Below are 13351 nucleotides of genomic sequence, written 5' to 3'. Positions count from 1 at the left end.
TGAAGGCCTGCGAAGGCAGGCTAACAACCACGGTCTCTTCCATAGTCAATACAGTTGTTGAAATCTTGTTCAGTATTGTTTGTTCCAATTTTTTTTCTTGTGGTTTTGTAATTTTTATTCCTATTCTGCCTTTTTACTGGGGTTTTAGGAGGAAGAAGAGATAAATGTATACAAATGCTTGAGTTTTCTTGAAAGCAGTAAAACTTTCAAGTGTATGATAGACCGTTGATTCCTTGATTCTTTGTTAATCTTGCTGGTTAAAAGGAATTTAAAATGTTCCCTGCCTACTAAGTTCTTTATTTTGAGGCTCAAGCATTAATCTTGGAGCAACCAGCATTCCATGATTCAAGTCTTGGATGGCATTTATTGAATTTCTTGGGAGTTGTATCTAGATAGAGTAAAGTACAGTATTTGAAATAAAAATCAAGAAATACTTGAAAATGCCCCTAGGTGAGAATACCTATTTTCTTCTTGTGACTCTGAACTCTTCTGGATGTGGGCTTTCAGGTATGTAATAGATAAAATGAGGTATGTCCTCTTGCTTTGCTCTTACGTGGTTCTCCAGAATTGGAGACAATTGGTCATAAGCCATAAAAACTCTGAACCCCTTCACTGGTTTAAAAATTCAGGGGCTCCTGGGTGGCTCAGTCGGTTAAGCGTCTGCCTCTGGCTCAGGTCATGGTCCCAGGGTCCTGGGATCAAGCCCCAGATTGGACTGGCTGCTCAGTGGGGAGCCTGCCTCTCCCTCTCCCTCTCCCTCTCCGCCCGTGCTCCCTTTCACTACCTCTGTCTCAAACAAAATCTTTTTAAAAATACGGTTTTATTCAGATTTTCAGGAACTGTTTAGGCTCCATCTTTCTCAACCCTAGGGATTGATACTTAACAGGGTTGTAAGGTTATAGGAGAGAGAAAAACAGTAAATGCTCAAAATGAGGCTATTCTATTATTTCTTAAAAGGTTTGATGGTTTAGGACAGATCAGGTAGTTGGGAGGTTATTTCAAAAACAGGCTAATTAACAGCAAACATTTTCATTTTTCAAGGAATCTGGCATAGCTTCTTAATGTATAATATACCTCTGAGAAGACAGTCACTGGTTACATTGTCTTCCTCCACGAATTGGGCCACTGGTGCACATGGAGCCTAAGAAAATGACCTTCCTTTCCCCTGAAAGCAGGGTCAGGTCCATACTGAATATAAATGTAAAAGAAGTTCTGGGAAGCAAACGTTTTCTCATTGACGTACAAAATGTTTCAAGGAGGGGGCATGAGAAAGGACTGCGCGTCGGTTGACCAGCCCTCAGCGTCCTGCTGGGGTAGTTCAGTCCCTGCCGCCCGCAAATGGGGCTCCCGGGGTGGCAGGTCTCACTGTAGTTGCTGTTGTGTACAGCAGGGGGCAGAAGCTCCTTGGCTTGTGTGCGAGCGAACCACACAAAAGAGAGCGTGACACTCCCGAAAGAGGAGGGTGCCTAAAAACTCCCAGAATACAGGAAGCCTTCGAGCAGAAAGGGCAGTGGATGCGACCAAGTGCTTCCCTCTCCTGCCGTGGGTCTGGAGCCATACGATCTCCTTCTCACAGTCCTGTGTTGTAGCTCCTGGAAGCCCAAGGAGCTCCCTAACGCGCCGTCCTCCTAGTTACTACCACCGCCTTACTGTCCCTGCTGATCGCCGTCCTCTGGTTGGTCCGGAGTCCTGTGCAAGTTACGTGTGCAAAGGGCAGCTCCGGCCGCTACTGGATGTTTATATACGGGACACCGTGGCCGAAGCGCTGCAAATGTGTCCACTTACACAGTCACATCAGCCAAAGAAGGACATGAACTTCGGTCCAGTAAGAACCTCATCAGTTACCAGTTGAATCAAGGCACGGTGGCTTTTTCTTTTTAAGCATAGTTTCAGTAATATATTCACAAAAAAGCTCAGACATTTTGAAAAAGTATTTGGGATTTTACGTTGCTTGGCTAAATTAACACTAAATATAGACCGACATCATGCTGGGGTTTCTGGGCCTCATAGGAGCACCTGTGCCCTGAGGGAAGGCAAAGAAAGAACCACAGACTGTAGAGTTTTATTGCAGTTGCTTCTGAATAGTTTTTTTTTCCTTTCTTTTTTTTCCTGGCAACCTAGCAGTCAAAGCTCACATTTTTGTAAGTAATTTGCATGCTATTACTCTGCCGACCCTGAATTATGATTCTTGAGGCTGGGGATGTTTTTTGTTGCATGTGCTCTGTGCTTTTAACTTTTGATAGAAATGATTTAGACCTGATTTAAAAAATTAATTCCTGAATGTGAAGAGGCACTGACCCTGAAATGGAATTAAAGAAGAAATTACCATGACTCACTCAATAAAGCTTCCTATTAGCTTTGAATTAAACCCTATTCTAACAATTCTGATCTTGTGGCAAGCAATACTGGTGTGTGATTTCTGAGCTTTGATACTGAGCACCTATGGGGAAAAAATAAAGAGCAAAGCAATTTTTCATAGACAACTATTTTGTCAGAATATTTGTAGGGCGCGAAAGAGTTCTTAAATGATAAAAAGAATCAGCTGTGAGTGTTGATCTAAGCCGGAGGAAAATGAAATTACTTACGTGTTTCAGTGCAAGGTATCAGAAAGGGCTCCGTTAGAAGGATACTGCTTTGGTCAATCTTCATGAGCACATTTGCACACCAGGGGGAGGGGGAGGGCCAAGCTGGTGTGATGCAGAATTTAGTAACCAGCCCTGCTGATTGTTGCCCTTCTATGGAGGTGCCAAAGATAGCAATAACTGGATGCCAACAGCCATGGGTCCTGGTTTTAGGGCCATGTGATGCTGTATCCATTTACTCACAGAGTCATTGGTAAGCCCTTGGTGGCCATGAACCACAGACACCCAACTCTGTTTTCTTTGCTAGTCCTTTATTTTCCATTTGCATGTTGTAGTTAATTTAAAAATACATGAAAATGGCATCTATTTATACTGTGACTTAACCCTGAAGAAGAAATTTACTTTCAGGGCACTTCATAGCTTACTCTGAGTTGCTGCCTTGGTGCTTTTGCATTTGCTGTTGCACTCAGTCACCCCTGCAGTCAGTAGCAAGGCTAATAATTTGGAGATTTAATTAGCGGCACTGCTCTTAGGTTAGCTTTGGTGGCTATGATTTTCTAGTTGGTCCTCCACTTGGTAAAAGTCAGTTAAGCTTCAGTATGAGATCTGAGCAATAGGAATTCCATTCCTAAAGGGGAAGCTAAGGCTCAAGGACATTAAGTCAGAGATCCAAAAATGAACCACGCGTCAGTCCCCAAGCCTAAAATAGAAGCCATGGCTGGAATGATTTTCTGATGTGACACATAGAACCTTTATTCCTTATCAAATATTAGTATTTGGGATAGTAAAGTGTAAGAGATGAGAAAATGCAAAACATTTTAAAATCTGTGACCATTCCTCAGTCATTACGGTTTTATCCATGAGAGGATAAGATTTGATTGATCTCTAAACCTCCTTTATTTTATATGCTGCTGCTGCTTTTTAAAAACGATCACTTTGTGTCATTCCCTTAGGAATGCTTCATGAAGTATATTTGGAATTCAGTAATATCAATATCTAAGTTGCTTCAGTAGTAGTTAATTTAAAATACCCAGAGAATTATGTGTTTTTGTTAATTAAAATTTCAGTAACTGAAACACCTTGTTTAGTTTTTAACTTTGATTGAGGAAAAGTTTAATATTAGTCCATGACATTTTTAAAAAGATTTATTTATTAATTTTAGAAGGAGAGAGAGAGCACATGTGGTGGGAGGGGCAGAGGGAGAGGGAGAGAATCCCAAGCAGACTGTCTGCTGAGCGTGGAGCAGGATGTGGGGCTCGATCCCACAGCCCTCGGATCAGGAGCCGAAATCAAGAGGAAGCCACTCCACTGACTGAGGCTCCCAGGCGCCCAGTCCATTTGGAACTCACTGTTTTTCTTAGGGCTTCAGGAGCATATTTTTTTCACAAGTACTGATAGTTCTCAGGTATTGCTGGGAAATTCCTGGTTTTTAATATTTTAGAACGCAGTTTAATCCATTTAGTAAATGACTGATTCTTTTTTCAGATCTACAGATATTCACATCTTTTTTTTTTCTTCTGAATTTGGTTTCTCCTATTTTTCTTCATTCTGTAACTGCTATGAAAGGAAAATTCTAAAATGTTTACAGGAAGTAGTGTGTCACTTCTTCTGAGCAGGCACAAAGTTTATTGGCTTTCCACAGGCCGGGTAGATCTCTCATGAGGATTTTTACACTCAGTTGCATTTCTATTAGTGTATTTCTTATTAACTGCCTCAAATTCTTTTGAAAATAGTGAGCTTCAACTCTTGAATAAAACATTTGAGTTGCTCGCACTTACCTAAATCACTGGCTTACCCATGTGACACCGGGCATTTGGAGAAGAGGATTGGTGCCAACCCTCAGGAGTTTTCAGTCAGTTGGGAAAGTCAAAGATGTGAGCAACACACGCTGTAAAACAGCGTACGCGTTCTGGTGGAAGAAGGTACCGCATCCAGCAAGAGCGCGAAGGAAAGGCAGGTTGATTCTTAGAGGAGGTGAGGTTTGAGCTGAGGCTTGAAAGAGGGTCAGGCAGGGATGTGGGGAAGAAAGGGACGACGCAGTGAACTCTGAAGCAAGAGGCCTGCTCCCAGCTCTGCAGCTCACTAAACGTATGATCTCGGCCATTCACCAGCTCAGCTTGGATTTCCTGACGTGGAGGAAGGATGGGGACCAGACTAGAGCGTGTCTACAATCCCTTTCAGATCAAAACGCCCTGTATCACTGTTAGACTCATTTTATGAAAAGAGGGAACTGTGAAAGAGACGGCTTTGATAGTAATTTGAATTTGTCTTCCTAGAGCCCTTTATTTCATGTAATTAAAAGGCCGCAAGTTCTCTGTTGTGCTGGACAGACATCTTAAAATAGACCTTTTTAATCCATTCAGGCTTTTCAGGGCTGCTTGAAGTTGCGCCGTCGTTAGAAAATATTACCTTAAATGTAAGCCTCACTTTTAAACTTCTGTATTATATAAGAGACCTCGATCTAAGGAAACTCAGGGGGAAGAGACCTCAGATGTCCCAGAGTCTAGCCTTTAACTCGCCGTATGGTTGCTGTCTGTGGCTCCTAAGCTTGTGAAGATTTTTTTCTTGAGGACTCCCAGCCAGCATCTGATGGCTAAAAGATACATTTAAGGTAGAGACTCATATGCCATATTGAGGGAGAATATAAAAATTGCAATTTTGTGCAGCTGGTTGAGTGTCTGACTCTTGGTTTCAGCTCAGGTCATGATCTCAGGGTTGTGGGATCAAGCCTTGCGTCCCGCTCCGTGCTCAGTGTGGCGTCTGCTGGAGAGTCACTCTCTCCTTCTGCCTCTGCCCCAACCCCTACTCTCAAAAAATAAATAAAATCTTTAAAAGAAAATTGCAGTTTTGTTTTAAAGCCTCCCGCAATTAGGATGGGTCACAGTAATATTCTCTTCCCCCGTCAGAATCTTTGGGCCACAGGTTGACTAGCTTAGTTTTATCTTTCTATATGTTTATACAGACTTTTCTTGGGCAAAGTATTTGAGGCATCTCACCAGAATATAAACAATGTAATAAAAGAAAAAATATTTTAAAATAAATTACAAAATAAAAAGCAGGCCCAGGGAAAATAGTGAGGACTGAGAAATCAGAGGAAGAGGAGGGAGGATATTCAGACAAACAAGGTACAAAGGGCTCACATTCGGCCACAGCCTTGAGTCTGAGCTTCCTGGCACGCCAAGCAAAAGAACAGGTACCACGTTGTCCCCACAAGGCAGTATTTCCTTCTGGACAAGCACAGCTCTTCTAGACCTGCGGCTGGAAGCAACGTATGTGGGGGGTCTTTATGTGCCTGTGGCCCGTGGGGCTCCCAGGCCCAGCCTTCTGCTTCAGCTCACTGTTTTCTTCCAGGAAGGATGAACCATTCCCAGGACACCGGCTCTCGAGGCATGCCTGAAGACAGAAAACTTTATATTGTGGACTCCATAAATGACTTAAACAAGCTAAACCTCTGTCCTGCCGGATCACAGCACCTGTTCCGTATGTACGCCCTCCCGGGCTTGTGGCCCTTCCCGGCTTCCAGGCCACCTACAAATAGCAAGTGCTAATCTGGACCTGGGGGTGTGGTCGGGGGGACAGGGTGGGCACTGGGGACAGCTCAGCCCTGGAAGTGCTATTTATTATTAGGCAGTTTTTGTTTCTGTTCTCTTAATACTTGACAGGCTTAGGGACTTTCTTGGCTCCTAAGCAAGATTTGGAATCTGTCTTCAGGAGTTCTGAGATGTTCCTGGGGAGTGCCTCTCCCTGGAAAGGGGTGGAGGCTGCAGGGCTGGTCTTCCCAGAGGCTTGCTCCTCCCTCTTGGCGGCTGTGTACCTCGGGGACCCCAGCCAGGTCACTGGTGGGGCCCACTTTCCTAGAGAGCTCTGACTTCGTAGTGGATTCCTGGAAAATGCTCCACACATTCTTCCAGCTTCTAAAAAGTCATTAGAATTCTGTCAGGCAAAGAAGTCAACTTCATTTTCTACTTACAAATGGCCCCAATTAAAGGGTTAAAAAAGGAGGGGGAAAAGCAAAACAAAAATCTGCTAAATACTAAATGTGTACTTTGTTCCCTAAATATTGTAAACGAGCTTGATCCGATCATTCTGAGCCCCATTTTTCCAGCTTGAACTCTGCCCTTCAAACACAGGCATTCATTTTCCACTGGCCGTTTGTTCCATTCCCGTTCTAAACTCAGACTGTCCCAAATTTGTATCTAGTATTCCCCTTCTAAATCCTTCCTGAGGTCTTGCTTTTTCCTTCATTTTAATGCGTTCGGGTTTGCACCCGCTCTTACTGCCGTCCGTCTCAATAGAAACAGGTGTTTGGGTGCCAGCTGATGCCATCGAGTTGACTAGGAAGCAAAAGTTGTTGCAGGGCGATGTAGCCCAGGACACAAGCCACCCACCCAGCTACAGTCAAGCAGCACAGTGTGTGGACTGATGCCAAGTAAGAGAGAATACAGAAAGGAAGTCATTAGTCTCCGTTACCCCAAGTTTCCCTATTATTTTTTTAAAGATTTTATTTGACAGAGACAGACAGCCAGCTAGAGAGGGAAGAGAGGGAACACAAGCAGGGGGAGTGGGAGAGGAAGAAGCAGGCTCCCAGCGGAGAAGCCTGATGTGGGACTCGATCCCAGAATGCTGGGATCACGCCCTGAGCCGAAGGCAGATGCTTAACGACTGCGCCACCCAGGCACCCCAAGTTTCTCTATTTCTTACTGAATTTAGTGTGGGTGTCACCAGGCACACAAGCCTTGCAAAACCATGGCCACGTGCAGACCCTTCATGCTCTGGCTGAGCAAGGTTGCAGTCCCAATTCAACTGCAGCACATTTAAAATAACCTTGTTTCCAGGGCAGGTCCATTCCAAAGACTGCTTCTAAGAAACCAAACTACATCGGCGCTATTTTTCTGTTTAAATGGATGTGGGCTTAACTGATCACTCCTATGGTACAAGGAGTTTCCTGGGAGACATCCCAGAGTATTCAGCCTTCTACTCAGAAGAGGTGTCCCAGCCAGCTGTGTTTTACTCTGGGGTCACGTTGGGGGAAAGGGTGATAGAGCCTCCATCCCTCTGAACCCTTAACATAAGCAGCCTCCCCCACCCACCCAAAGAAAAGCCCAGGTCCTGCTCTTTCAGTGGTAACACCGTCTTCGAAGACCTTTCCAAGGACACTGCTTGTTTTTTGAATACCAATGTTGAAAAGGTAAAAAATTCACAGAGCATCAGCCCAAAGACATTCCTAAAACATAAGTCACTCTCCAGGGCGGATCACAGGGGAAATGGGCCTATCCCTTACTCACACCTCTAATTGTGGGGGACTGTTAGTCTGCGGACAAGCTGTCGGCTGAGGACTTTTCATCATCATTGTTTTTGTTTGTTTCGTATCAGCCCTCCAGGAGAAAATCCCAGACGTTGGCACTAACTCAGGAAACGGAAGTCATAGTCTATTTTTTATGGGGCTGATAATTATACTGATCGTCAGCCTGGCACTGGTTTCCTTCGTGATCTTTCTAATAGGTAAGTACCACCAACATGTTCTCATTACTGAAATCTCTTGTTTTGTGGCTGGTTGTTTAACTTTGTTCCGGCGAGGAGTCCGTGCTTTTTTGGCACTCACAGCTACGCTGAAAGACAGACGGAAGGCCCATGCCCTGCCTGAGCCCTGCAGCTCTTGGCGGGTGTGTGTGTGTGTGTGTGCGTGTGTGTGTCAGAGACACCAGCCCACACTGCCGACACTTCACAAACTCATACTGTGACTTTATCCTCTTACTTGGAAGCCCTAGCTGTCCAATGGTAAGCGGCTTATGCTTGTTGATCCTAGGTTTTCTTGATGTGGTGCATAACCGCTCCGTTAATTCAGGTCTGTACCAGAGAGTCACGTTCAGGCTTCAAACTCCTTTCCGGGTTTTCTCACATCCCAAGAATCAGCTGGAAGCACTGAGGGCTTCTGGTGGCAGTGTTAGGAAGGTGATAAAGCCGCTGCTTTCCTGTTTGACACTTCCGCGGGCTACGTGAGCTGCTCTGCCTGCTCTTGGCCTGGGCCTGACCTCTCCCCTGGTGACCTGGGCTGCCCCACAAAGCCTCGGTCAAGACACCCCCCAGGCCTCAGTGCCTGGGAAGGGGCAGGGGTGCTGCCCCCCCCCCCCCAGCCCACCAGTTTTCTCTCTCAGCTAATCCCTGCGGGCCATCATCGGGATTAGTTCACCCTCCCAGCCTGGAGAGAAGAGTGGAAGGAGCCCAAGAGGGGGGAGCCATCACTGACACCTTTTACCTGGGATCCACCACACTATCGTTTCTCCTGCCCTCTCCTACTTTGCAGGCCATGTAGCCTTCAAAAACCTTCGATAAGAAGTGGAGCCCGTGTCATTGGAATGCCTTTAAATTCATTCAGGTGGTGATGATGGGGGGAGACAGGTGGGCAGAGGGCATAACTCTTTTAGAGCTTCCGACCCCTTTTCTTCCCCAAACTCCCTCCTTCCAGGCAAAAGTTCCTTATACAGCCTGGGGGCGGGCGGGTGGGGAGGCAGGATGTTTGATTGCTTCTCTCTCGCCCAGCGCCCAGCCCATTGCCTTCTATCTCTTAGAAGCTGCAACGACAACTCTAATAATGGTGACCTTGTATCTGATCGTCACTGGGATATGGGTTGTTCCTGAACCTTCAGGGTCGGAAAGAGCCCATGGATTACTCTTCTGAAATGTTACACCAACCACAGTGAATACTCCCCATACCCTTCTGCCACACGCATCTGGGACAATGACTGAGTTAAACTCCTAGGAAATTTTGGGTATGCCCACAGACAGGAGAGCCACCCAAAAGAACTCCTCTCTTCTGTGGGATGATAGGTAGGAAGATTAAGTGTAATGATAACAAATGCCGTCTGTTGGGCGCTCACTGTCGCAGGCACTGTGGGAAGGACTTGATGCCTGTTTGCCCACAACCTCATAACAACTCTGTGGTATAGGATCTCCTACTGCTCTGGTTTTCCCAATGCTGACGCCGAGGCTCGGATTAATTACCGTGCCTGAGGTCCACAGCCAGTAAGTGCCCAAGACCCTGCTGCCCGACCTCCAAGAGCAGCCGCTTCATCGCAGTCATTATAAATATGGCTTAGGTCTTATTTGCTGCTGGTGTTTTATATTGAGGGTAAAGTCCTATTAAGAAACGGAAAGAAGGCATGAATTAAGAGTATCTTTTTTATTGGGCAGTTGCTCTGTGCCAGACACATAAATTATCTTAAATCTTTACCTCTTAAGATAGTATTTAATATTTCTATTTCATCGATGCAAGACTAAGGCCCAGAGTTTACCTCTCCATGTTTACCCCGCTAATCAGAGGCAGAACTGGGTTCAAACCCTCATCTGTCTGGCCCCAGACCTCCCCTGCCCTCCATTGCCTACGTTGAAGTAATAAAGTAAGGACTTCCTGTGGTTTTCAGACAAAACTTAACCTAAGACCAGAGATGGCACAGGCATCTGGAAATGAACTTGGCCTGTGCTCATCTTTAACAAGGAAATCTTTTTGCTCTCAGTAGGATTTAGTGCAAATTTGTAGCTGTTCACTGAAGTGAAAGAACCTGTATTCTCTATAACTCTGGTCTTTTTACATAAGAGAGAGAAGACTCCTTTTATGCTGATCACTTTCTTATTAATCCATGGGGTCTTGGGATGTCTGGGGGGCTCAGTCAGTTAGCCAGCCTTCGGCTCAGGGCATGATCTCAGGGTCCTGGGATCGAGCCCGGCTTTGGGCTTCCCGCTCAGCAGGGTGTCTGCTTCTTCCTCTCCTCCCTGCTTGTGGTCTCTCTCCTTATCTGTTGCTATCTCTGTCTCTCTCTTAGAGAGATAATAAATACCTTAGAAATAAATAAAAATAAAAAAATGAAAATCTTAGAAAAATAATAATTTAAAAAACCCCATAGGGCCTTATGTTTTTGTCATAATCTCTGTCCTAAAAGGGAATACTAGACAGCAAGGGTAGATTACTATGGATGTGTCTGGTAGCAGTTTCTAGTGGCCAAGCAGTGTATTCCAAAGCATACTGGGTGCATGGGATGTTATTAAGTGTTGCCTGAAGAAAAAAAGGATTCTATGGCTAAATGCATCTGAGAATTGCTAAGTTAGATAATGCTCAAAGTGTTTTTTTACTTCCTGTGAGTTTTCAAGAGGCAAGTCAGTATATAATTTTTCTGTAATTTTTTTACACTTGCAACTCTGTCTTTTTTGGAATTTAATTTGGAATCAGTGTCTCGTGGAATACACTTAAGCCAACATGGCTGCTGCTTCCTTCTCTGACTAATGTTCTAGGAGGTTCCCAAGAGGGGAAAGGATCTCATGTGTTAGGAATTTATTTCAGTTTCACATTTTTCCCCAGAAGCAAGTGGTATTTCTGCCTTGCTCTGCAGCAAATCTCAATTAAGTTCTTTCCTTCATGTCTTGGGCCATAATACATCCAGCATGATTTTTCGAACATGGGGAAAAAGCAGCTTTTGAGCAACAATTTGCCCCAAGCCTGGAAAGGGAAGCGCTAATGTCTAGTTTTCCTTCCTGCATTAGTTTATCCACTAAGCCTCATGGCATGTTACCAACATCATTAGTTCCTGAAAGATACCTTGGAAAAAACTTGCCTAAAATGGAAATCAAGAAGCTGAAATATTAAATGTGGATTTTGTGCTGCATTTCCTGGAAATTTTGACTCTGATCAGCAGCCCTCAGGGTGTTCCATTCCATAGCTGCCTTTATTGCCAGGAGTTCTATTTTGAAAATATTGTCTCTGTTCTTAGGGTGGTCTGAGGGGAATTTATGAGCTGGTATCCACAACCAGCAGAGGTATGTCCAAAGAGGTTGAAACCCAGAAAACCTCATTCCCCGATGAGGAACCAAAAACCTTTTGAGAAGAGGTCTCAGAAAAAGACAATGTGACAATCACATCTCTGACGTGCTCAGTCCCTTGTTGCTCATGGTGAGGTTTCTCAGCCAAACTCTGTGGGGAGCTTCCCAAGGTAGTCTGGGCTGCTTCAATAAATGTAGAAATAATCCGCTTGGTAGATAACTTCAGTCTTCAGCAACTTCTCTACCGGGCTTCTGGGCTGCCTGGAATATTAGAGCAGGGGACTTGCCAAGAGGCCCTTTCAGCACTTAGCTAAGCACCAACACAAGGCACTAATGAGTCCCGATGGAACAGCCTGGAAGCCAATATAACACAGTCTGTTTTCTGTTTTGAAGTTCAAACTGGAAACAAGATGGACGACGTGTCAAGAAGACTAACAGCTGAGGGAAAGGACATAGACGATCTTAAGAAAATCAACAGCATGATTGTAAAGCGACTCAATCAACTGGACGCCAAACAAAACTAAAGAAAGAGCACTGTCCGGGCATGCGCATTTCTGCAGGAACAGAGTCTCTGGTTCGGGAGCCCAGGCCTGGGGCCGACTTCCTGCTGCAGGGACAGGAGCAGCTCAAGGCAAAGGGCTATGGGGGTAGCAGCCAGAAAAGGGCTCATTTTATGGTAGGGTCCTTCTGCTTCATTGGGGTTAGGGGCGGCTGGCATGAAGGAGAACCAACAGTGAGCAAGAGAACTCGACTCCGCACCTACACCTTCTCTTACAAAAGGAGCTGTGTCACCAGAATAAGTTCACTGTGCCCTTGAGGTTCACGGCACCTCATGCACCTTTATGAATTCCTGTGACAGCCTAACGAATTCAGTGAATTGTTTTCAAGGGAACCAGGTGATAACTCTTTTCAATAAAAGAAATCCTGCTCAAGTGATTAAACTTGGACTCTTATTTCCCCAGGGACACGGGGGTGGGCGAACTTCAGAGCCAGGTGCCCTCGTATTTGTGAGTCAGATTGATACGTGTATGGTAGGGTGGGGGTCAAAAGAGCAAGGCTAATTGATTCAACTAATGTTCATTGAGCTCTTACTTTGTGCAAAGTGTCTCCTTTAGAAGAGTTTACATTCAATTGGGGAGCAAAGGAAATAATGGTTATATATAAATTATATAAGCTTTGTTGGCTTCCTTTCTCATGAAAAGAAATCCGTCAGTGTTCTGCTGATTAATTTTGAAGAAATCTGCTAGGTTTGTGGTCTTTACTAAACTACAGTAGGAAATTGCATATTTCGAATATTGGAACCTGCCCCGTTTTAGCCCAAAAGGTACACAGTTCATGATATAAGATATGGTGTGATACAAATGAGCTTAAAAAGCATATGAGTCTTAGAAAATCTTCTATTTAATACAAATATATTGTGCAAGTTTATTGAAGAATGCATTGAGATTCTGTCATTTTGGGCTGATCAAAAACCAGTCATTAACTATTAAACACACACACACGTTTACATTTTACAACACTAGTTGATGAAATAAACACCTATTTTTGCACTCAAAAGCATTTGTTCTGCATACTCACTTTCTTAAAATTGATAGATATCATATAGGATATTTTAATAATCTAGAATTTGTGTTTACTGGAAAATTCTTAATCTTGTGGCAAAAGAATTTATCGGGAGGAAGAGAGACACAAGGGCTCAATCCCAGGACCCTGAGATCATGACCTGAGCCGAAATCAACAGTTGGACACCCACTGACTGAGCCACCCAGGCGCCCCTTTTCTTTCTTTTTAAACAGCTTTCTTGAGTTCTCATTGACATATAAACATTGCATATATTTAAGGTATACAACTTGATGTTTGATATACGTATATATTGTAGAATGAGCACCACGATTAAACTAATTAACATATGCATCACCTCTGTAGTTACCATTTGTGTTTGGGGGGGTTTGGGGGTG

General features: G+C 44.4%; 1 protein-coding gene across 3 annotated transcripts; it reads left to right on the top strand.

The window, feature by feature from the left end:
• Positions 1–1516: 1516 nt before the first annotated feature.
• LSMEM1 (leucine rich single-pass membrane protein 1) lies at positions 1517–12334 on the top strand. 3 transcript variants are annotated; one of them, XM_045792818.2, is made up of 5 exons: positions 1517–1858; positions 2125–2141; positions 5934–6062; positions 7956–8084; positions 11787–12334. In XM_045792818.2, exons 3-5 carry the CDS (start codon positions 5939–5941, stop codon positions 11915–11917), a joined length of 384 nt encoding a protein of 127 aa, XP_045648774.1. In that variant the 5' UTR covers positions 1517–1858; positions 2125–2141; positions 5934–5938; the 3' UTR covers positions 11918–12334. The 3 variants fall into 3 exon arrangements, with proteins under 3 accessions (XP_045648774.1, XP_045648776.1, XP_045648773.1); XM_045792817.2 differs by having other exon boundaries at positions 1520–1858; positions 2122–2141; XM_045792820.2 differs by lacking the exon at positions 2125–2141.
• Positions 12335–13351: the final 1017 nt, after the last annotated feature.

This window comes from Ursus americanus, chromosome 3 (assembly GCF_024610735.1).
Source record: "Ursus americanus isolate L20-20 chromosome 3, mUrsAme1.1.p, whole genome shotgun sequence".
Lineage (NCBI taxonomy): Eukaryota > Metazoa > Chordata > Mammalia > Carnivora > Ursidae > Ursus > Ursus americanus.
Note: the sequence above shows the minus strand (reverse complement) of the source record. Positions and strands in the feature narration are given on the sequence as shown.

Coding starts and splice junctions, on each gene's coding strand:
- LSMEM1 (XM_045792820.2), top strand. CDS start 5,939: ATGAACCATTCCCAGGACACCGGCTCTCGAGGCATGCCTGAAGACAGA. Junction 6,063..7,955: donor CGGATCACAGCACCTGTTCC/GTATGTACGCCC, acceptor GTTTCGTATCAG/CCCTCCAGGAGAAAATCCCA. Junction 8,085..11,786: donor CTTCGTGATCTTTCTAATAG/GTAAGTACCACC, acceptor TCTGTTTTGAAG/TTCAAACTGGAAACAAGATG.